The sequence below is a fragment of the Beta vulgaris genome, chromosome 2 (assembly GCF_026745355.1).
Source record: "Beta vulgaris subsp. vulgaris cultivar EL10 chromosome 2, EL10.2, whole genome shotgun sequence".
In the NCBI taxonomy this organism is placed as follows: Eukaryota; Viridiplantae; Streptophyta; class Magnoliopsida; order Caryophyllales; family Amaranthaceae; genus Beta; species Beta vulgaris.
The window spans coordinates 55946808-55972573 of NC_079203.1; the positions used below are offsets into that span (position 1 = coordinate 55946808).

Below are 25766 nucleotides of genomic sequence, written 5' to 3' on the forward strand. Positions count from 1 at the left end.
AGCTCGTTGTCGTCGCTCCTCTCCCTATCTCTCTCCCTCTCCCTCTTTCTTTCTCAAACCCTACTAGCACTTCTCCTCCTCTTTCTTCCTTCACTCGTCGCAATTCATCAACACAATATGAAAGTTCATCACTGCCGAAGTTTGTAAAACACCTTCCTCCTCTTTTCTCCACTCTCTCACAGTTCAATCCCTAATTCATTTCCCCAAAATTTCTAGGGTTTCTCGCAATTATGACTTCTATTTTCTCTTCTAGTTAATTCTCATTTTCTTTGAAGATTTAGTTTTGCTTAATTCAAATATTGAAGTTAATTTGGTGTTTCGAATGAAAGATTACTTTTGGGTTTGGGTGTTTTGAATCATTAACTATTCGATTTTCACGCAAATGTTTTGCTCGAATTTCAAGAACGAGAAGAAAGAGCGATAATTGAAGAAGAGAATTCTCAAATTCGTAGACAGACGAGAATCTAGAAACTGGTGGGCTGAGGTTTCATTTGGTGTTTGCCGATTGAGAATTAACGGTGGTGATGACGGTTAGGTTATTTACGAATGTATTTCTTAATTAGTTATTGAGAAATATATTTTTAAGAATTCTAAGCTTTTCTTAATGGTTGTTTTTGTATTATATTTCTATACCTAAAATTAGCAGCAAATTGACATATAATGACCAGATGATTCAATTAAAGCTAATTTAAGACGTTATACAAGTTGAGATAAAGTAATGACAAAGACTACTTATGACAAAATTATTAATTTGCAGGAATTACATTTGATAGAAATGAAGGAAAACCTTGAAAAAGGTGTATACATACACAATAAACTCATTACATAGACAAACATTATAATGGCTTAATATTATCTAGGAGATTTCAAGGACTCCACTTGAGACTTTCCTTGAGGACCCTTTAACCTAATGTAAAGCCTATATTCATTAAAAGTCATAGGCGGATACAATGCAGGATTCTCAGGAGTTACAAGTTTCTTGGCTGGTTCAATTAATAATTCACCCCTTGGATTAAAGAAGAAAGCCAGTGAAAGTCTCTCTATATTAGGGTTTACAATTACCCTATGCTCCACGCTTTTGTACGCTGCATTGCTTAACACCTAAATCAATAAAACAAACAATTTGTTAGTGTTCATATACCATTAGTGATAAAGCATTTGGGTTAATGAGATGAATAATTCTGGGTTGTCCTCGTATATGATCCAATCTAGAGGTTCTATGAAAGAGGGGGGAATGATAAGGAAAATCTTCCTTCAAATTCCCCTTACTGGATGGAATTTGAACCCCTAACATTATGATCGAGGTGGAAATTAATCAATAAATAGTGTCATTTTACCCAATATTTCATTCAAAATAGAACGGATGAAGTACTAATTTGAATACAAATAAACATTGAAAGTAATGCGTTTATGTGAACGGGTCTAAAAAAAAAAGGATTTCGCGTTTGGCAATCAATGATAAGATGGGATTTGAAAGCATATATACATTCAGTTGTCTTGTTCAGTGGAAAAATAGGCCAGATAACTTGATAAGGTTGCCATTTGCCAACTGGTACAACCCAAATTGAAAGGCGATTAGGACTAATGGAAGTTCAATTTGCAACACTTGTAGTCTTGTTTATGCACGTTTCATATTTGATGTTTATATAATCAAAAGTACTACTCCCTCCGTTCCATAATATAAGTCCTGTTTCCTTATAGAGTGTCCCAAAATATAAGTCCTATTTCTATTTTCAATCAATAATTATGCCCAAAATACCCTCATGAAAATTATTTTATTCTCAAAATGCCCTCATAATTTCAGCTTCCAATGCACTATAATTAATGACAAATTGGAATCTTCTACCCTATTAAACTCCTCTACACATTAAACTATGCAACATTAATGTTCAGTTTTTATTTTTTGTTACAAAGATATAATAATGTAAGTGTTACCCAATAAAAATGAATATTTTTATCCAAAATAAAACAATATTCCACTTTACCTTAATTCCCGCATAAAAATAGAATCAAGACTTATATTATGGGACGGAGGGAGTATATGAATATCATCATCCTAATAAATTGTAGTATTTGTCAGTATTTATAAATTATAATGGGTGACTTGAGAAATTTTGGGCACATGGAATGGACTTTGGGGTACGCAGGATATGGGCCAACAAGGAGTGATTGGACGTCTCACCTACTTCACACTTTTGAAATCTGTTTATTTTTGAAAGAATTTGTTAAGTAAAAAATCGTCTACTTTTAAATTAAAATTATGTAATAGTAGGCCTAATATTAAAAAGAAAATTAGTCAAATATTAAAAAGATTAATTTCTTTCGATGACTAGTTTAATACATTTAGTAACTAGGTCTACTTTTATATTTAAATTGACCGTCTCTTTTAATAATTTTTGTTTTTAAAATAAGTGATTTTCACCAAAATGTTATGCATCACATTAGGGTATCTTTTTCTCTATTATATACCTTTTATTGCAAGTATTTTATATTGTAACCTAAATGTTGGAAGTTTAGTCCAACATTTTTTCTCATCTTTTTCTCACATCCAAATTAAATAAGATTAGTGGTATAATTGCTTTATATAGGTACCTTTTTAAGAGCAAGAAGCTAAAAGAAAAAAAAAATACATAGATTATTTAACACGTGAGATGGAGTCTTGTTTACAATATTCTACTTTTATAGTTAGCTAAGATAGCTTAAGAAGTTCAATTAATATTAATACTAATACTCTCTTCGTTTCATAATATAGTGCTTGTTTCTTTTTTACACGGTTTCCAAGATAAACATTTGACCTTCAATTCCTTATTAATAAAAAATATAAAAAATTAATATTATAAAACTACACATTGAGACGAATCTAGCAAGATCACACATGAATATGTTTTTTTTATATATACAAATGAAAATATTTAATTAAAGGTTTTAAAATTTGACCACAAAAAAAAAACACTATATTATGAGACGGAAAGTAGGGGTGTTCAAAGTCGGATATCGGATCGGATCCGATCCGAAAATTTCGGATCGGGGAAATTGCGATCCAAATCCGATCCGAAAATTTCGGATCGGATCGCCGAGTTTTCGGATCGGATCACCAGATTTTCGGATCGGGTTAGTTGAATTTTTTGAAAAATCCCGATCCGTATCCGATCTGAAAATCCGAAATTTTTTCCGGGTACCCGATCCGAAATATCCGAAATCTTAAAATCGGATCGGATATTCGAAATTTCGGATCGGATCGACGGATTTTCGGATCGGATATTTCGAATCGGATATTTTTGCACACCCTAACGGAGAGAGTACTATATCATCTTTAACGAAATTTGAATTTCGTTTGTTGCTAGAGCGGAAAGTCCAATAATACTCCTATAGATTTAGTACACGTATTATCGTCTCAACCAGCAATGATAGGAAGAACATTCCACATCTTTCATTTTGAAAAGATGCTTCATGTGATCATGTCTACTTAGATTCCACGTTCCAATTCTATAAGACATTTATATGTCTACTTATATTCCTAGTTACATGATCGAATTAAGGAACAACAGAATAAGATTCAAACAAAAAGAGAAACTATGGATTATTATTAGGAGTATATAATCCTACAAAAACTTCACATACAGTGCATCGCTTAATATAATGCTAACCGATAAGCCACTCTTAATTGACTTTACAACAGTTTAGGGTATTATGCTTGATAATCAATAATTTCTTAGCATGTGCCCGTAAGTTTCTCATTTTTTATGATTGATTAGTAGTCCACTTTGTATACTTCATTAAAATTACATGTACTTGTCTAACTTCTAACCTATTAAGAATTAGTGTATTAATCATGATTAATTTTCATAAACTCGATAATGATCATATTCTAAACGTCTAAAATTTGTTTGAATCTAGACTAAACGACCCATCGCGGTACAAAATTTACTCGAACCAAACAAACTTTTGGCACCTTTTTTTTATCCATATGAGCCACAAAGGCAGTACAAAAAAGGGGAGGGGGATTCGAACATGTGACCTATCTATCGTTCACAGCACCTCAATCTTAACCACTAAACCAAAACATCCTTGGTTTTTGGCACCTCTAGTTATTTGTTTGTTACAAATATATTGTTGGACTAATTCTAAGTACGGATTTAATAATTAACATTTATAACTTGCACATATCTTTGAAGAATGTTCTTTTTGTGATAATATCCTTGAAGAATGTGGTACCACTTTTGTAAATATAATAGACGAAGAAGGGGTATGAACAACATTTTTGGAAGTTGGCATTCATTTAAAGCAAATAATAAAGTTCCCGTAAAAAAAAAGGCAAATAATTAATATAAAAGGAATAAAGAAAAATAAACACAAAATGTCACGTTTTACAAATATGTTCTTTTGACTAAGTTCGCGATATTTTAGTGGCATTCAATTATATAGACCCAATCATAAACAACCAATCATAAACACCCAATTCATACAACAAAAAATCAAAAAAATATCCAAGTCAAAACGGATTAGTTAGCAATGTGGTGCAAGATTAACTACTACCATAATCCACGCTTTAAAGCTAAAATATAGAACTATATTAATACATGAGATTGCCATAAAATATGCTGATGAGATGAAAATATAGTTTAAAAAAAGCTAGGAAGAATGAACAAGACAAACAACTAAGAAAATCTTGTCAATAATTTTAAAATAAATGGACAAAGTCTATTAGAATCAAATGATTGAGTAATTTTTTTGAAGTGAATGATTGACTAATCTTAGATAGAATAAAAGTGTGTTATAGTGAAGTGTGATATAATGAATACTTGTGGGTAAAGTCTTGTAAGGATGGTTAACTGATTATCGAGATTTGAGATCGTGTATATATATATCATTATGCTTAGTCGCTCATTTACGCGAAAAACGGGTTGTGGTAGGTAGGTACCTGAATCTGGTCGCCAATATTGATGATGAACGCATGTTTAGCAGGTTTGACGGTTATCCATTTGTCATTTCTACGGACTTGAAGACCCGGTACATCGTGATCCGGCAGCAAAATGGTTAACCCACCCGGATCCGAATGAGAGGATAGTCCAAGGGTCAAGTCAGGTTGTGGGCATTTTGGATAAAAATTCACCCTTAAACAAGCTCCATTTTCCTCTCCTCCAAATGCATTTTGAAGATAATCCTCCTCTAATCCAAGATTAGCCGAGAAAACCTTCATTAATCTTTGACCTAATTTCACCACTTCTTGTAAATATTCCTCAACCACCTCCCTGCAAGTTACATATTACATATAATTAAATTTTACAATTTAGGGTAAAACAACTACTCCCTGTGTTTCAAAATATAAGACATTCACGCTTTACAGAAATTTACTTTGACCACAAATATCTCATAATATGATAAATAAAAATTATAAAAACTATACCGTTAGATTCGTCTTGAAAAATACTATAATAACATTATTTTAAAAAAAAATTATATTAACATGAATTGAGAGTAACTAACGGTCAAAATTCGACCTCGAACATCATACGCTCCTTATATTTTGAACAGAGGGAGTATTAGTATAGGAATTCTATGATTAGCTTAAAGATATTAATGAGCTAACCTCGTACACGCAAAATCTATATAAAGTGATAATCAAGATTAAGTGATAACTCTTTCTTTAGTGCTTACTATAGAGATCATGTGATTTTATTCATGTTGGATGACACTTCAGAAAGCACAAAGTGTGGCTCTTATTTTACAAACAAAAGTTTCTAAGTTGAGCAACTTTTTTTTTTTTTTTGACGGGTAAGTTGAGCAACTTGAATGATGACAAAGATTCAATAATATAGTACCACATGTATCCATTATAAGTACTATATATAAGAATATCATTAAAAGTGAAATATTGAGGACCAATATATATAATCATGAAAAATCTACAAAGCAGCATGTCAAACTCAATTAGCATGTAGTTGATATATCCTTAATCACAGCTGAAGCTTGACGATAATAAACCCTTATTATACTTTGTCTTTTGTACCAATTTTCATATTATAGTAACACGCCGATTATAAATATATGGGGTAGTACTTCCTCCGTTTATAAAAACGGGTAAATTAATAAAGATTGAAGGGAGTATATTGTAATGAAAAGATTATGATAGCGATTCTTATGCAATGTTATTTACATGGAAATGATCAGTCTTGTGCTAATAATGTTCATTTATTTTCGTTCAATGTTATGCAATGTAATCGTTGTATTGGTATATAAGATTTAACTTTGACTTTGGAGTGCAAAACAATTTTGATAAAAATATAGAATAAGTAGCATTAACACTTTCTAACCAAACAAAACTTTCCAAGTTTTCCTAGATACTTCTTTTAGATCTTTTTACTTTTTATGGCAATCTCTAATATGATTGATATATAATAATATTACCAAAATCAAGTTAGCGAAAGTGTCACGAAAAAGGGAACAACTTGAATCGATCAAACAATAATGAACACCTGGTAACTAAAAGTGGGAGAAAAAAAATTAACCTTATTACTACCATATCATAGTTGATAAAGTCTTATAAAAATAGTATCCGAGATTTGGAATCGATAAATTTGAAAAAGTAAAGTAGACCTACTTTATAGCTAAAGAAGATCATGAGATCCTCTTCTTTAGCTTTTTCTATTCAACTTATTTTTTAGGTACCACGTTTATAAAACACGTCATTGTTCTGAACCTGAATTTAATGTAACATTGATAATAAATTTTGCCTTTACTTCAAATTCAATTCTTCGACATTGTCTTTTATAACAAAATCTCATGGTTTATTTTGGATGTACTTGCGCCACACTTAGGCTCACCTTTTATAAATTTCATTCGTACTCTGAACCCAGTACCACTTTTACATAATTAATTTTTTTGAGTTTTTCAAGAACGCGTGTGTATATATATATATATATATATATAATATTTACAACTAATCAAACCTCTCCTTATTTTATAAAATAAAATTTCTTCTGCTCAAACATAAAAGAGAGAAGTGTTTCATTTATTTCAGAACGGAGAAAGTAGGTGACGAGTACCTGTGATGAGGAGGCTGAGCAGGCCATTTGCTATGATCCTTCAAATTAGAAGGAAGATAATGGAGGAAATAGTAATCACTCCAATCAAGAACAGCACCTTTTTGAACCCCAAGTCTACTCCCATACCCTTCATAAGTTTTAGGATCGTTAGCATGTTTTTGTTTCTCTTCCATGGGTTGGTGGAAGAATTCGCGCCAAGTTTGGCGCGCGTGATCCATGAGGTCAGGGTAGACCCCGTGATTGACAGCTTGAAAAAATCCCCATTCCCTGCAGGCCTCACCTACTTGTTCTCTAGTGACCCGGACTAGGTCCGGGTCACTAGAAAAGAGGCCTGACAGGTCAATCATGGGGATATTAACCTCGTCTAAGGGGTCTATCACAGGCCGCTCTGTCAGTGGCCTGACATAGCGGTCTGGTATCATGATAGACCCGCTATCAGATAAGGATTGGACTCGAACTATGGGCTCAGGCCACTCTTGTACACAATTCATAATGATTTGTGTATATGTGTTTTTTTCTTCCTCTTTATGTTATCAAAATAAGTTCTCTCTTATATAACTTGCTTGTTTTTTCTTCTAGTTTAGTGTATGAAGATGGAAGTAAAATTGAGGGGATTGAGTTAGGGATTTTATAGGGGTTTGAGAGAGAAAGAGTCAAAGGAAGGTTAAAAGAGGAGAGAGAAACTAAGGAAAGAAATGATGAGATATTGAAAAAAAAGAAGAAGAGAAAAAGCTATTATGAAGAGGAACGTGGGCTAAATTGCGTGATAGGTAATAAAAAACGTGCGAGTTAGTGAGTGTGTGATAAAAGCAGTACTGCCTACTAACTAAGAAAAAGACTTGGGGTTAGGATGTGCTTGTGGGGGTGTCTTTACTTGAGGATGACAGGCCGACACAAGGATAAAGATGGCAATATTAACATTTAGTACTCTAGCACACAACCCATAACACACAACACATGCATTGGCTAACATATCATTTCTCTTTTCATTCATCTTCTTTCCTCTTTGTGATTTTTTTTATTGTAATTGACTTAGAACTTAATTAACTTTTATATTACTAATGGTCTTGTCATAATAGAGACTTTGTTGAAAGATTAAGTTATTAATATATAAATCAAACTTCTTCAACTCTTTTTTCTTGTGTGTGCCATAAGTTAATAGGTTTAAGTAAGGCCTGTTTGAGTTTCGCTCTTTCAGATAGGAGCGTTTATAAATATGTGATTCGGTCGTTATGATTTGTTTTTTTCGGATATTCGATCCGATTTTTTAGTTTTCGAATATTTCGTATCGAATATCCGTAGATTTTCATATCAGGTACAAATCGCGAATAATTTTCATTTTCGGATATTCGAAAAGTTGAAGTTTTTCAGTTTTTCGGGTATCCAATCCTAAATATATGTTTCAAGGCGGGATATTCAATGATCTGATCCGAAACTTTTTTTATGAATTTTTCGTTCGAAAATTTAAAATTTCCAATTTTTGAATATCGGGTTCGATCCAAAATTTCTGATATATTTGATTTAAATTTTTTTTCGGGCCAAAATCGAATTGCATTTCCAGATCCATTATTTTCGGATCGGATATACGAAATGAATACCGTACGGTTTTAGAGTTATTATCCCAATTATATAGTTTGTCATTCTCCACCCTAATCATACTCCTCATGAAAATCGAAGGCTTCGAAGCCCTTTCACTAGTTTGTCTATCTCCTAATTCTCATTCTCAAACTTCTACTTTGTTGGGTAGAATTGCATTTTGATATTTTACTAACATATTGTTATACTACCTTTTACCCTTTTTTTGGCACATAGTTTAAGAAGAGTGGTGAGGTGAGTTAATTACAAATCATTATACTCCATCTGTTTATTTTTATATACACACTTCGTAGTTTGACTTTATTTATATACTTCACTTGACCATCGATTGTAATTTATATATAACATAAACACAATCATGTGTTGTATATTGTAAATTAGATTTGTCTCGATGTTAGTTGCCTCTTTTACTTGTTTGATTTAAAAGATATTAATGGTAAAAAAAAGAATCAACTCTAATAAGGGTAAAAGTCAAATTATGTAACTAGAAAGCATCACTTGTAGCATTGAAGAGAAAAAAAGATTGAAGACACTCTAATTTTTACTTGAGAATATAATGGTTAAAATTAGATGTGATGTGAACTGATGAATAAATTGTTGTATACTCCCTCCGTCTCAATTTAGTTGATACATTTTGATCGTAGGCACTATTCACGTCATAATTTTGACTATCTTTTACTCCATATACATAAGATAAAACATAGTCATGTTGGATCTTGTTTGATTCGTCCCAATTTGTATTTTTCAAATATATAATTTTTATAATTTTTTCATATATGTAACTCAAGATATTGGTGTTTGAAGTTGCATCTCGTAAATTGTAATAAAGCAAATGTAGCAACTAAATTGAGACAGATGAAGTAATAATTAAGAGTTGTTCTGATCAACTTTCAAAAAATGGTAAAGTATTTAAAGACAACTAGATACAAGTAATTTATTATATCGAGATGGAAGGGGTATAGTGAATAATAGTAATAATAATAATAATAATAATAATAATAATTATTATTATTATTATTATTATTATTATTATTATTATAGTGATGATCAATTGATCACAATGACGATAATAATAATATACATCATGTACTTTTTGTAAATAAAAAAGGAGATTTAGATTTTAAAAGAAATTGAAACTTTCAAAAGAATCATGTCACGAAATCTTTGTAGAATGACATATACAAATATTATGGTATTAAACCAAGTTCTCGCAACGCAAGCAACTAGTCAAGCACTCCCCTTTAATATTATCAAATCTTGAGATGATATTGAGTTATTGACTAAATCTATATTATTATTATTATTATTATTATTATTTTTTTTTTTTATTATTATTATTATTATTTATTATTATTTTTATTTATACTATTATATATTATTATTATTTATTATTTTTATTATTATTATTATTTATTATTTATTTTTATTTATATTATTATTATTTATATTATTATTATTATTATTATTATTATTATTATTATTATTATTATTATTATTATTATAAGCTTTTACATTCTTATAGCATTTGAAAACAATTACCCCCCAGATACTGGTTGTATTCTAATTAATCTTCTAAATATTTCTATCTATGAAAAAACACATGTAGTTTTTCACCTTTTCCCTGCATATTAGCATATTTGCCGATAATGCATATTTATATAATTCAGATGTTTAACTACATATTAGTAAAATAATTATAAATTTTGATATTTTTAATAATTACTCATTGAGAAGAAATAAACAAGCTAAGACCATGCTTACTTGCACTCTTATAGGAGTCTGGGAGATATTTAGAATATTTAAAGGTGTTAAGTTTTCAAATGGAAATAATCTCATAGAATAAAGTGATGGAGTATTGATTAATTACTCCCTCTGTTTCAAAATAGTCTAAAATCTAAATACTTTTGTTCTATGTATGTTCTAAATTATTTAAAACGCTTTAACTTTTTATATGGTCCCACTATTAATATATTATTGCTTTTACACTCTTTTGTCCACACTCTACCTTTTATTAATAAAGTTACCCTACTTTCTCTCTCTTCTAATAAAAAAATACCTCACCAACTCCTTACAAATCTAGTTTTTAAATAAAATAACATTTGATAGTCATACTATAATTTATCACCTTAAAATACATGTCTTAATAAGTGTTCAAATCTTTCTGGGACAGATAGAGTAATAATTATAAAAACATAAATTATTTTGTTTAGGAAAAGCTAAAAGTCATTAGTTGGATAAACTTTCTCTAAATTTAACTAAAACTCTAGTTTTAAACCAAAAAAGCTTATACTAAATGTTTTCTTTGTTTCAAAATACTTGACACGCTTATCAATGTATATTAATATTATTCATATCTCTAATTTTTTTTTTTATAAGTAAAAAATTCAACAAAAAAAGTTGATAGTTTGAAAGTATATGTACACAACAATGTAACAAAGATCATATATGGGTATTATTATATTACTATTATTCTTTACGTATACATAATTTGGTCAAAAAAAATAGTGTGTAAAACAGCGTAAACTAAAGTTTAAAAAAATGCCAAATATTTTGAAACAAAAAAACATATGTCTTTATTGTTTGATGACAACAAGATACTTGACAAAAAAAATCATCCATTCTATCTTGAATGAAAGGTAGGGTCTTGGTACGAGAATTTAAGAGAGTAGAAAGATGAGTCAAAAAGAAAAAGAGAGACCTATATCATAAGGTGAAAATAGTGAAGTAAATATTAAAGTAGATAACGTTTTTATTTATTTTAAAGCAGATGAATTATTAAAAAAAAAAAAACATTATCAAACGTGAAAAGCCCCACACATAAGAATGTGGGATACCACACTAGAGGTGGGGTAGCAATCGTTTCACTTTCAATGCAATGAAGTCGTGAGCCATTTGATATCTTCCAAAAAGAAAACAAACAAATAAAAATAATCCATCTTAAAGAATTAAAGAAAAAATTAACAAGATAAAAGAAACGCACACAAAAAAGAATTAAAGGAAAAGTAACGGATAGTAGCCGAAATCCATGCCGATTACGGCAGTGCAAAGCTAAAATGGTACTTAACTTGGTAAGCATGCAAGATGACGTAGAAACTGACGGACACACGACATGTAACATCTTAGCCACCTTCGCAAATCAATCCACCTTCACGCTTTGCGGCAACGATTTCTTTTTCTTTTTTTTTTTTGACAAGGAGATGAAACTTAAAAAGATTATTCGATCAGTTCGGGCTCTATGGGTCAACCTAAAACATCATTGTGGATGAAAAGACACTATTGAAATTTTGCTTCCGAAATTTGAACCTTGGTCTCCTCTGTGGGATATAGGAAGTCATACCATACGACAATGAATAAGCTCTAATTAATCACCTTTAGAAATACTTACATTACTGTAGACATTAATCCACTTTAATTGGAATGAGGTTAAAATGGTCCAAAATTTTTACAAAATTCAAATCGATATAGGTATAACTCTAGAAAGTTATGTGAGAACAAATTATCTGAACTGTCCCACTCAGAGGCTCGCTACTACCAGACATGCATAATGGTTAAGACCCTAACCCCTCCACTCCCTTAAATCTCACGTAAATGTTTAGGGTATAAGAATTGAACTTTAAATTTCGCTAGGAAAATGAGAAAACCCATCGCTTCCGTTAACCCCAATTCCTGTGCTATATACATTTTTTCGTAGTTTAGTGAATTGTAACTTTTCCATCCTATATAAAATAGGGTAATCTATATGGTACAATAGGTAGGGAGGTTAGGTAATACTCGTAGCTCTGTTCTTTTTGTATTATAAGGTTTACGTAGTTTCATATTAATTGTAACGTTTTCTTATTATTAAGTAATATTATATCTTCTATGTAAGCTAAGTACTCTTTCATATCTCGTGGGTCAGTTTTTATCTATCTATTTCCTAACACAACTAACTCATTTGATTAAACAAGTCTTATTAGTGTTAATGCAAGCATCTTGACATGTTTCAATTAGAGGTGATCAAAGTTAGTCCGACCCAGAAATTCCGGGCCTGGACAGATATTTAGCCACGTTTTTGGCCCGAACCGACCTTTTGGAGGTGGGGTTGAGACGGGTCTAGGGTAATATTTTGATACGAAAATAAGCCCGCTAGTTTTTGCTCAGAAAAAAGGGCTTTGGGGACAAAAACTGGCCCGATGAAGCCCAGCATGACTAACGGGAAAGCTTTTTCAAGGAGCGGTTCAGCCCGCTATTCAATCACCTCTGATTTCAATTAATAGGTGGAGTTACTATCCGAGATATTGGCTCGTTTTGTGCTTAACATAATTACACACTCTACGCCACTCATTTAGTAGCTCCAATCTTAACGACTCTTACATGGATCGCTAACATTAGTTACAATTTAAGTGTTAGTTATTTGAAATTGACATCAATGAAAAATAATTGTTGCTATGGTATTTCCTGCATTCCAAAATACTCTTGATACTTAGTTTTAGATGATAACTTATTGTCTGGTTATTAGTTGTTATTTGGAATATTGCATTTATTTTGATTTAAAAAATATAGTAGTATTATATTAAAAGACATACGTAAAGACAAACTTAATGAATTACATACTAATATTTATTACTTCTTTTGCTCCGAAAAGAATGAAACACTTGCATTTTTAGAGTTCTGCTTTACAAAACATTAAACACTTGCAAGTAAACAGTAATTTACATAGACACATGAGATCTTGTTAAATTTATGTCAATATGAAACTTTAATATATGATTTTTCGATACCTTTAATACTACATAATTAAAATTTTACAGTCAAAGTTTATACTAACATGTTAAAAGGTGTTCCTAAAAATGTTTGTGTGCTACGTGACACTCTCCTCTAAAGTTCTAATGCAAATGGTTCAATATATTATAAGTCAAACCCTCAATTAAAAAAATTATGTTGTGAAGTTACAAGCAAGTTATCGAACACGTGACATTTGAAATGAAAAATGAAATCATAACCATTAATCCATCATAACACCATTGTTTAATATTTCAAAATAAAATTTTGTGAGGTTTTATAATTATATGTCATTAAAAGATTTGCACAAGTACTTAGATACCTAACCTTATTATGATAATAACAAGACTATTATAAACATAAACTCTTACTCCAATTACTTGTAAAAAGTTAAGCTATTACTTTCATCCTCTACTTTGAGGGTTTATTTTTCAAAAATTATGCAATTACTTATTATCATGTCATTACGCCAATATTTCATCACTTGACAAAGAGGTACGAAAAGTAACAAATCGAGGCATCCCACGGGACACTAACTAGTAATGAATTAATGGTCACCAAGTACCCCCGACCCGACAAATAACGAAATTCACCATATACCCCTGACTTTTTAAAATAGTTCACCAAATACCCTTTTTCTAACGGACATTAAGTCACGATTAGCTTTATTTACAATATTGCCATTATTAACCCCTAATTTCTAAAATCTAATATAAACCTTAACCCTAACATCTAAACCCTAACCCATCCCCTCCACCATCCCCTACCCCTCCCCTCCACCAACCCCACCCTCCCCCTCCCCCTCCCCTCCCTTCCATCGCAGCAACCCCCTCCATGCCAGCCTAGCCCCATCCCCTCTGTCTCCACTGTCAGTCCAACCCCCACCCTCTCACCCACCAACCCAGCCCCACCCCATCCCCTTCGATTTCTCTCTCCCCGACGCACTCACACATGCGCACCACCAAAATAATGTGAGGCCTTATCAACGTACTCACACCTGCGCACTACTAAAACAACAACAACAACGACGGGAGAGAAAGAATGAAACCCCGTCGGTGTGGGGGCTGCGGGAAATCGAGGGGGAGCATTCGCACCACCAAAACAACAACAGCAGTAGCAACGAGAGAAAGAGAAGCGTCGGTGTGGGGGTTGCGGGAAATCGAAGGGAGGGGGTGGCCGGGGGGATGCGGGAAATCGAGGGGGAATAGGAGGGGGTGGGCTGCCGCATTGGTGGAGGGGAGGGGGTGGGGCGCCTAGGCTGGGATGTAGGGTAGGGGGAGGGGATAGGCTAGGGTGGAAGAGGGTTAGGATTGGGGGGTTAGAATTTGGGTTAGGGTTAGGATTAGTCGTAAGATTTAGGGGATTAGGGTAGCAAAATTGTAAATAACTCTAACGACGACTTAACATAACTTATGAAAAAGGACATTTGGTGAACAATTTTGAAAAATCAGGGTCTGAAGCATTGAAGGTATATCGTGAATTTTTTAATTTGTCGGGAATATTTGGTGAAAAAAATCGATGAATTAAAACAGTTGAAACCTCAAAATATTCGAGCATTCTTTATAGAGCAAAGAAAATATAATTTAGAAAAAGTATGTTTAAATGTTAAAACATTAAAGTAATGCGAGTGACAAAATCTAACTTCTTGTTTCTCAAACCATTTTTAATTTGGAAAAAGACAAAGAAAGAATAAAACACTGCACTATCAAATTTCGGCTAGTGGCTCGGAGAATATACCAATATAAATAAAACTCTTGCGGCTTTGCCTGTTGGCTGTTGCCATAATAATATTTCGCACAATTCTGCCGACATTATATGATTTCTCTTTTTTTTGGGTGCAAATCTGCCGACATATAAGGCTATCGTTTTGGTTTTCTGACATGATTTTGCACGTGATGTTCACATGGGAGTGATGTTCAATTTTCTTTCCTTGTGATATACTGTAGTGATTTATGAATTCATGCTGCCCCATTTATAGAAAGTGACTGTTGTTGCTGTATCTCTAATGCTATGCATATTGCATGTCCCATCTCCTACTTGCGCAGTTTTTAGAGGCCTATATTCTCACAGCCCACAGGTTTTTAAATTCCAAGAGATTTTTTGCTGGCCAATATAATGGCCATGAAACGTAACCTAATAAGGCCTACAGTATTTTTCAAGGAGAATTGCATGAAGGAGATGTAAGACAAATGGCATACTACAACTTTGATTGAAATTGTTGATATTAGTTGTTTATTAAGTTTTTCATTTTTTCAATACACATTTGTCAATAATTATATATTAGTTGTTGGAGTTTATAGTAGAAATTCGTAAAGTTTTGCTTCAAAAGAATATGAAGGGTATTCTTTTGCCTTTTGTCCGACATTAAAAGAATAGAAGGGAAGAGTAAGGTTTATAATCGTTACTCTTCCTCGATCCTTTGAGTTGAGTAACAATGAGGCTTTTAGGCTATGTTCAATTCATTTTATTTTTTGCTTATTTCAGATCAGATCAGATCATAAAAAATAAGTTCAGATCAGATCATATTATGCTTATATTTAAAAATCATTATTACTATTAGATATCTTTCATTACATATTAGTAAAAATTATAATAATTGAATATTAATGAAGTACTCATTGAGATGAATCAAACAAGACTCCACATGACTATATTTTTTCTTATATATTGAGAAAAATCTAAAAGATAAGATCTTGTAGATCAGATCAAATCAGAAAAAATAAGTTCAGATCAGATCAGATAAGTTCAGATCAGAAAATTTCAAGTGAACTAAACATAGCCTTAGTGGGTATATAGTGATGTATGGTTACCACACTCTTGGGCTAGGACTATGGGTCATGGACCTTGGGCTTTGGGGAATAAACTTAACTTCACTATTTTTTTGGGTCAATTATTTATCAACATTTAATGACCGTTTTTTGTAACACATTACGTTATCGTTTATCCCTAAGTGGCCACTTTCCCTAATTTCTCTCTATGTCTTATGTCGTTAACCCCCATTTACTGACCGTTTTATCCCACGTAGTCAGCCATGATCTGGTCAAGTTTTTTTTTTCACTTCCTATACATAACAGTATTCTGGTATTTGTTGAACACACAGGAAAAAAAAACACATCTTCCTCTTCTCTTCCAATTTCTTTTTCTGGACAATATTTTTGAACTAACATTCTCAATCTACTTTTCAGTCAACACCGGAAAGGTAGAAGTTGTGTATCCCTAGAGGTTGATTGTTATGAGTTCGTGTGTTGTAGAGGGGCAAATTCAACTTTAGGGCAGTGTTTAATTCAAGCCACGGTTGTCAGATTAATTTATATTAGTCGTTACCAGTTTTCGTTACTCTAGCAATAATTATAAAAGTTTTATTTTCTAATGTACATAATGGGATGAATCAAACAAGATTTCACATGATGACTATGTTATTTTTTGTATATATTTATATTTTCTTTAATTTGAGGATTTTCTTTACCTGTGAATAATGTCCAAATTAGAAATGTAAAATCTAATAAGGAATGGAGGGAACATATTATGTTTTTTCCATGTAAATTGCTACTTTACCTATAGATGTCAATCATCAATATCTTTAATAATATATTTACTTGCATCTTTTTTCATTCTTGATAATTTTCTATCACTTGTGTCGTTTCTATTTTTGGCAATTTATTCTCTTTTTCTCTCTCCCAACACACGAGCTTCATTTTAGCTCTACATACCTCCCTCCTCTCTTTAGTCCTTGTACAAACACATAACAATGCAAGTAAAAAACAGAGGAACTACATAGACAAATCTAACAATAGTAACTACGTTTATCCAGCCGGCCTTACGTATAGATCATGATAGATAGTCAATAATGTGTGGATAATGTAGAACTCTAAATATCGCAACTAAGATAGAACGCAAAAAGTATATGAAAAGAGTTCGCATTTTTATATTAAACAGATAAATAATAATGCATCGATATGTTAATGACAAATGATAAAAATTAGAGTGATCGTTAATAAGATGATATAGGAAGCGCATATACTAATACTTCTTAATTTATAAATGCATAAATGAAAAGGTATACATCACAAATGAAATGTTAAGAGAATGAAAAAGAAAAGGGGTGCGGGCAACGACTTTTATCTTCCTATCTTGTATAGTTGTATGATACTCCTTTCATTCCACTATATTTATATTGTTACACTTTTTAAGTTTCACCACTCACATATTCTATTTTAACCATATATTATAACTTAGATATAAGAAAAAATATAATCATATAAAATTCAATGTCATCAAAATTTATCTAAAATTGTTTGGACATGTTGGATGCATGTTGCTTTTATAATTAACTAAAATTTACGTAAACTTATCTAAACTAATTAAACCTTTTTATTTCATTTTGAAGAGCTAAATACGACTTTAGAGTCATTATATATTATATACGTTGGGTTTGTTTGACAATACTAGTTGAAAAGGAGATTTAACTGATAAATTAGCTGAAACGGATAAGGTAGTAGCTGAAACTGACAAGGTAGTCAATTGACTTAACTGTTTGGCAACATTAGTTGTGTACTTAAGTTGATAAATTATTTTGTCAAAATTAGTTATCAAAATTTAGAATGGTTTACCAAAATTTTAGTCACCTGATAATTAAGTTACAAATTTTAACTTATTACTTTCAACAACTTTAACCACCAAAAATTTTATTTCAGGTGCTTTCCAATCAATATTAACTATTTTAGCACTTCAAATTTGTTAGCGTGATATTTGGTGGGTCCGAAAAGAAAGATGTTCGCATCAATATATTTGTTTGATGTTAATTTTAATGTTTTTTTTATTTCTCCAATTATAACGTTTGTGTTGTAATCGTTGTGATTGCAGGAGGAAATTAGGAATAATATCTTTAGAATATATAAAGAAATTTGAGAGAAAAGATAAAGTTGAAACCAAATATGAAAAAATAATTTTTTTTTTCCTTCTTTCATTCAAGTGCTTATCTTAAAAGGCAAATTACATGAGAATCCACGTGAAGGAAACTCTTGAAATACATTACCTCTAAACACTAAACGGATGAAAGTCCATCTTTAAGCCCAAAGTGGAATAATTGTTTTAGTCGTTATACTTTAAGTCTTAAGAGATCAAAGCCACAAATCCAATCCCCTTTAAAAAACTCGACTTAGGTTTTTTTTTTTTTTTAAATACGAATTAAACTGAAACTGCAAAGAAAAATAACTGAATTAAATTAAAATTATGCCTAAAACAAAAGGGACTTAATCCATTTAATGTTAGACCTCGAGTAGCTCAACAAAAGTACATACCAAGTAGGCGAGGGAGAAGTATGCAATGGGTTAAACGGTATTCCCCCCCCCCCTTCTCCTCTCTTTTCTTTCTCTAAAATCTAGCCTCCTTTACCCCTTATTCACCAGTTAGGGACTGCCATAATGGATGTTTTCATCCATGATAAGCCTCTTTTCCCCTTTCATTTTCAGTTAGTTATTTTTTGTGTGTTGTTGAATAAATTAGTATCTCTTTATGAGATTTCTTTAGTCTTTGTTGTGGAGATCTCATTTTTCCTTATGTGAGTTATGAGTATGGTTTTTTTTTTTTGTTTTTAGGTATGAGAAATTTTTCTCATTGGTTGAAGTTCGAGACTCAACATGAAGCTATTGGAATCTCGGATGCGGTAAACATTGCTCGTTCAAGAATGCTCTTTCCAAACTATGTCAGGATGATAGACTTCTTCATCAATAGCTGCTTGATCGATTAAGAAAACACAAGGGGGTTGTGTTGTATTAATTGCTTGATCTGGTTCATTGTAGTTTATTCGAAGACGCATTTGATTTAACCTTGTCTGATTGTATCTTGTTTTTCTTCAATATCTATTTTAGATACCGTTTGGCCTTCAATTAATAAAATTTCTGTTTCAAAAGATAAAAAAAAAAAGGTAATACCAAATGCTCCTTTCTTTAAATTACCATATACTTCCTCAGTTCCTTGCCCCTATTACAATAATAAAACTTTGTATAATATAACACTATTCCCAAATCTCATTTGGATTATTAATTATGATTCATATACAAGGAAAAATATATTTATGTTACAGCATATTAAATTCGTCTCAATATATATTTTCAACATATCAACTTTTAGTAATTTTTACAAATACATAATTTAAAAATATTATGTTTTAAGTTCTATATTAGGAGACATGAAAAATTAGGTGTAATTGATACACTAAAATGGACGAGGTATTAAGTCTAAATGACTTGTCGGATTGTTGGTAATATATGGTAGTAATGAAATGATTTTGTATAAAAAGTCTCATATATTTCCATTTTTACTCAATACCACTTTTGTAATAATGGTAATTATCTCTATCAAGATGTATTTCATGCATATCCTATTTGATTTTTAGGGCCTGTTCTCCCCAGCTTATTTTCAGTTCAGTTCAGTTTAATTCAGTTCAATTCAATTCATTTCAATTCAGTTCAGATCAGTTCAGTTCAGTTCAGCTCTTGACAATACTTTTACTCTCACATATCACTATTCATTTCAGTTCAATTGTTTTATGCCGAAGAGAACAAACCCTTAGTGCAAATTAACGATAGCACCATCCAACTCCAATATTCAATCGATTTGCTACTTCCAATCAGGAGTAGGGACTCCATGTTATGGAGTTTCAAGTACAAAGAAATTAAAACAAAGCACTTAACAAATAACTTTCATCCGTCCGCGCGCAGTTGCGCGTTTTTTTTGGATTTTAGTTGCTTTCAGATCATCAGTTAATGGATGTATTTCATGCATTTTCTATTTGATTTTTAATGGAAACTAATGATAGCACCATTTAACTCCAGTACTCAATCGATTTGAAGAAAATGTTCCATACCCATTTCTTTAAAATGTTGAAAGTTCAATACCTCTCTACTGTAATTGGTGGACACTGGACTTTAAGATGTGACTTTATTTATAAAGTCATCGGATTTTCACCAAATACTTCTAAGTAATTTTTTATTTCTTCACTAAGTATACTCTAATCTTTCAAAATTTACCACAATCCGTCAAATCTAATGAAAGATATTTCAGTTTAAATATGTACATTAGAAGTGTAAAAATGATAAAAAAAAAAACAGAGAGAGTATTCAATTACAAGCTAAAAGAACTTGTCTAGTATAAAAATTGAGAATATGTTATAACTTATAAGGAGTGTGAAAAGCGGGGAAAATATGGTTGGCATTTTTTTTTTAATAATGATTTTCATTCTAGCTCTTTATATTATGTAAACAAAGTTCCATTTATAGTCATTTATTATTTGCTTTACCATTAAAATAAACCAAAAAAAGTAAACGAACGGTGTTAAACTTGAAGTCTTTAATAGAACAAGAAGAAGAAAAAAAGAAAAATTTTCAATGATGACCTTGAACTTTTCGAGTTTTCCATTGAAGACCCTTAGTTTTTCTATTCCTGCTGGTAACCTTTAATTATTATTGTTCTAGTTCCGAATGCTACCTTATAAAACCGTTAATTCCATTGACTTTCAATTATTAGAACTAATATTTTGGCACACAAACCAAGGTCCTTCAGATCATTTTTGTCAATTTGGACGTCAAAAATATACTCCCTCCGTCCCAAAATATAGTTTCCATTTCTATTTTGGGAGTCAAATTTTAAAAATTTTGACCAAATATTCTTACTAATTAATGTAATTAAAAAAAACATATTCATGAGGGTCTTGTTAGATTCGTCTCAATGTGTAAATTCATAATATCAACTTTTTATATTTTTTACTAATAAGAAATAGAAGATATCGCTCGTAGGTCAAATGTACGTCTTGAAGACTGTGCAAAAATAAAATGGGAACTATATTTTGAGATAGAGGGAGTAGATCTTAAACAAAATAAAATACTTCCTATACAAGCCTTTGATTTCTTAATCAACGACTGATATTTAACGAACTCTACCGTGTAGAGTTTTTTTGAAACTCTAGAGGATCTCAACACGTTTTCTTTTAGATGTTACACTTTCTATTTTAGGAAGTTTTAAATTAGATGTTATACTTTTATTTTGGGTAATAACTTCTCTCTATCTATCTCCTATCACATGTTCACATGGGACCCTTTTGTTTTTCATTCTCTCTATCTCTCTCTCCAAAAATTACCTACGAGTCCGTGATTTGAAAAGTGTAACATCTAATAAAAAACGGAGGAAGTAATAAATTGTAAAAATCATTACAAGTTACTATATACAGTATAATGCTAAACTAGAACATGATGAAATATGAATAATAAATTTTTGAGCACGTTTAAATCTGCTGGAAGCGTGCAGAATCACATTACGCAATCATTAATTTCTTTCCACTATATGGGCTGTTCACCATATAATTCTGAAAAAAGTGGAGCATAAAATGGCAAGCAAAAGGATAATATGCTCTAAAAGGAAAAGAAGAAAAAGAGAAAAATAAATGTGGTATGAACAACAATCAATATAATGCTTTGTTGGAACACTAATGATCCTTCATCTAGGTAGGTAGCTAGTTGGATAAAATCTCAAGATAGTAATAAAGATATATTTATGCTCTATGGTTACATCAGTCACTGAAAGTGGAGCATTATCTAAGTTTTGAATCATGCGGAACAAAAATATTATCTAATTAAGTTCTGAAACATGCGGGGAAAAAAAACATAGGCAACAACGATAATAAACTTCAGTTTGAAGGAAAACTGACGCACTATCTAAGTACGCAAGAGCATTATAGGAAGGAACCAAATTTGTCTTCTACTCTCTTTTATACTTCCTCCTTTTTTTTATATGTAAAAATCTGATTTTTTTTTATGAAACATGAAACTCTACTTCTCTATAATCAATCCCCTCCCATCTCTAGGAGAGGGAGAATTGAAAATCATCGTATTATTGTACGTATTAGAAGATATGATTAAAGTTTATAAGATATAATTATATAGGAAATATAGTTTATTAATTGTATAACTAGAATTCTAGTTAGATATATTTAATGAGTTATTATTAATGTTTTCTAATTTTGTAGTATATATACGTGATTGATTAATGAGAAAATGGATGACTAATATTGAAATTGCAGGTATGATCAAGTAAGGCTTGGTCTAGTGGTAAAGGTCTTGCCTTATGATTTCAAGGTCATGAGATCAAACCTTACTATGGGATTTTTGGATGAGGTTTCCCTTACCACCCCCTCCCTCCCATTCAAGTAATCGTAGTCTGACCGCAAATCTAACTGGTTATACCTGTGCGAGGTGCCATTTTAGTAGAATCTTTCATCTTACCAACTTAAATAATTAAAAAAAAAATTATTGAAATTGATATGAGTCGCTAGAGACAAACTTAACAATTGTTTTTATTACCAAAAGAAAAAGACTAGTTTGAATACAACTTTTAATTTATTTTTTTCAGATCAAAATTAATTCATTGATTTAAAGTCATACGATATCTACAATAGAAGTCAAAATTAAACAAATACATATCAAAATGAAATAAATACAATTCTAATGAGAAAAAACCACGACCGTTGAGTAGATCTAACACTTTTGAAAATCCTCGTCTTTCACATCGCTGTCTGATGCAGCTTATGTAAGGGGGTATGTCGATCTTTTGTAGTTTACAAGTAGAACTGGATTCAATTCAATGGATTGTAAACGACGTACTGACATCTGTTGCAATCCAACACAGATTTCGATCAACAAATCAACCTCTTGAATTACACAAAAATCCAAAAACAAATTCTCCAAACTCTCACATGGAGAGACATAAAACTCAATATACATGTAGATATAACCCAATAATATATGAATAGAAAAACTCTTCGTTAGAGAGAGATCGAAGTTTATTAGAAACATTAACATAAAAAACTAGTTATAAAAGGAAAAAAGAGGCTTACGACAGCCCAAAAGGGTAGCGGTAGTTCCTAAATTGAAAATTAGGATTTTGTAGGGGAGGAGAAAAAAGAGAGAAAAAAAAGGGAGAGGAGGCATGTGCATTACTTGCATCCACTCATACACTCATTTACTCTTACTTTTCATATGTGTGGATAGTTTATAAATACAACTATTCAATTTTAAGTACTTCTTTTGTTCTAATAATAAATAAAACGCTTATTATTGTTTTAGGCAGTTTCAAAGTAAATACTTCCTCTGTTTCTTTTTACTTGCAACAGTTTGACTTTCACGCTTGCCAATGCATAATTTCAACCATCAATAAGTTTAATTACCGATAAATAAAAATTATAAAAAGTATATATTCGAAAAATATACATTCAGACGAATCTAACAAGATCCCACATGAATATGTTTTTCCTTAACTACAAATCACCAAACATAAACTAAATAGAGTTGGTGAATAGTGTAAAAGTCAAACCGTTGCAAGTAAAAAGAAACGGAGGAAGTATAAGTTATGTATATAGTATATATTTTTCTCTATCGCTCTCCTAAACACATTTGTTCGTCTTTTTCTTTCTCTCTATCTCTTTTCTCTCGACTATCCAACATCCTCGTGATATATTTGTAGGAAAAGAAGCTATAATAACAAAACTATACAAAACTATACTGATTACGTACTCTTGGATTATCAATTTATCCTATCTAATAAGGATTGTATAAATGACTAATTGATACTAACTATCAACCTCACACTAATCTTTTGGAACATTACCAAGGAGGTGTCGAACATGTCTTAAAACATGATTATTTGGAAACTAAACCAATTTTTTATAGCAAGTGAGAAATGAAAATTCCCTATATTTAATTTAAAACAGAACGGAGAAAGTATAAGTAATACTACTCTTCAATTAAGTGCTATTGAGAGGTGTGTTGAATTAAGACAATCAAGCGTAGAACTACCATACACAAAATAAATTGGGTTACGATGAGTTGGGTCAAAATGAGCTGGGGGTGGCCCAAAGTTGATTACTACGCAATGCACACCTTTCCCCTCTCCCTATATATGTACTATGCGTGTGTGTGTAATGTAAGTATTCGCATTTGTTTCAACAAATTACTTAATCTATATCAGTTGAAGATGATGTAGTTAATGGTTTTTTCGCCATGTACCTTGAGGTTTAACAAAATCTATTAGATACTCCTTTTATTTTAGAAATTCACCAATTTCCCTTGAGATTATCGGATATGCACCAAATGTCATTACTGAATAACGACGTCAGTTTGACGTTAGAAGGTGCAAAGATTTATGCACCATATATATACCCTAAGCAGGTTTAACAAATATATACAAAAGACTTGTAACGACTAGTTTTTACAAATTTTTAAAAAAGTAGACGTTGGGGTATCATTTGGGCTGCTATTTACACTTTCGCTATTATAATTTGCAGCCTCCTTCCCTTTTTTGCTTCATATACTATAATCTTTGAAAGTAAAAGCTATTAAACTCACAATCTCTCACATGCTCTTCAAATTTTGATCCCGTACATTAAAGTCCCAAATAGAAATTGCAAATGTACGAAAATATTTGCAATTAGGAGCTCGGAATCATCACTGGATCCACAACAATTGTTTTATTATAAGTGTGATGACTGCAACAAATTTAATTAGGTGGTGTTCTGGAATTGTTGAGTAATGTTGTAGTGGTATTTGTTAGGCAAAGGGATAGGGAATTATGGATGTTAAGAAGAGTAATAGGAAGCAAAAAAAAAAAAAAAAATGCCAATTTAGAGAGGAAATGAAGCTATTGAAAAAGAAACGCAAACAGCGAAATTATTTGCAAGCAGTGGCTATTAAAATAGGCATTGTGGTTAGGGATGGCAAATGGGCGGGGCGGATGCGAATACCCCTAAATCCACACCAACCTCCACCTAAATTTTCCATACCCACCACCTACCCGCCAACCATGGCGGGTACAAGTTTCCATATCCACCTCCGCCCACGCGGGTATAAGGTTATACCCATCCGCTCCACCACCCAAGTGGATATCCATTACCCACTTATACCCGCCCATCACCTAGGTGGATTTTCCACTCGCACACCTAATTTATTTTCTATATATAACCTATTATATAAATTAATTATTAGAAACACCCATTTCAAAGAAAAAAAGTATACATTCTTAGTATTCATATTTCTTAATTATTTTTTACAATTTTTTAGATTTATGAACATAATTCTTTATAAAGGGTAAATTAGTAAATATTATACGGGGCGGTTGGATATGGGGCAGGGCGGGAGGATATGGGGAGGGGCGGGTGGATTTGGGGCGGATGTGACCTCATATCCACCACCTACCCACCACCCATGGCGGATTTGACTTTTCGTATCCATACCCACCCACTACCCACCAAAGTCATATCCATACCCGCCCCAACTGGGGCGGATGCGGTGCGAAACCCGCCAAATTATACCCACC

At 31.7% G+C, this 25766-nt stretch overlaps 1 protein-coding gene across 1 annotated transcript; it reads right to left on the bottom strand.

Moving 5' to 3' along the window:
* Positions 1-711: 711 nt before the first annotated feature.
* Positions 712-7735, bottom strand: LOC104903279 (jasmonate-induced oxygenase 3). The gene is made up of 3 exons (XM_010691297.4): positions 7047-7735; positions 4922-5252; positions 712-1101 (listed from the first exon to the last, which is right to left on the bottom strand). Exons 1-3 carry the CDS (start codon positions 7535-7537, stop codon positions 853-855), a joined length of 1071 nt encoding a protein of 356 aa, XP_010689599.1. The 5' UTR covers positions 7538-7735; the 3' UTR covers positions 712-852.
* Between the last annotated feature and the right edge of the window lie 18031 nt (positions 7736-25766).

Coding starts and splice junctions, on each gene's coding strand:
- LOC104903279 (XM_010691297.4), bottom strand. CDS start 7,537: ATGAATTGTGTACAAGAGTGGCCTGAGCCCATAGTTCGAGTCCAATCC. Junction 5,253..7,046: donor GCTCAGCCTCCTCATCACAG/GTACTCGTCACC, acceptor TGTAACTTGCAG/GGAGGTGGTTGAGGAATATT. Junction 1,102..4,921: donor ATATTGGCGACCAGATTCAG/GTACCTACCTAC, acceptor TTATTGATTTAG/GTGTTAAGCAATGCAGCGTA.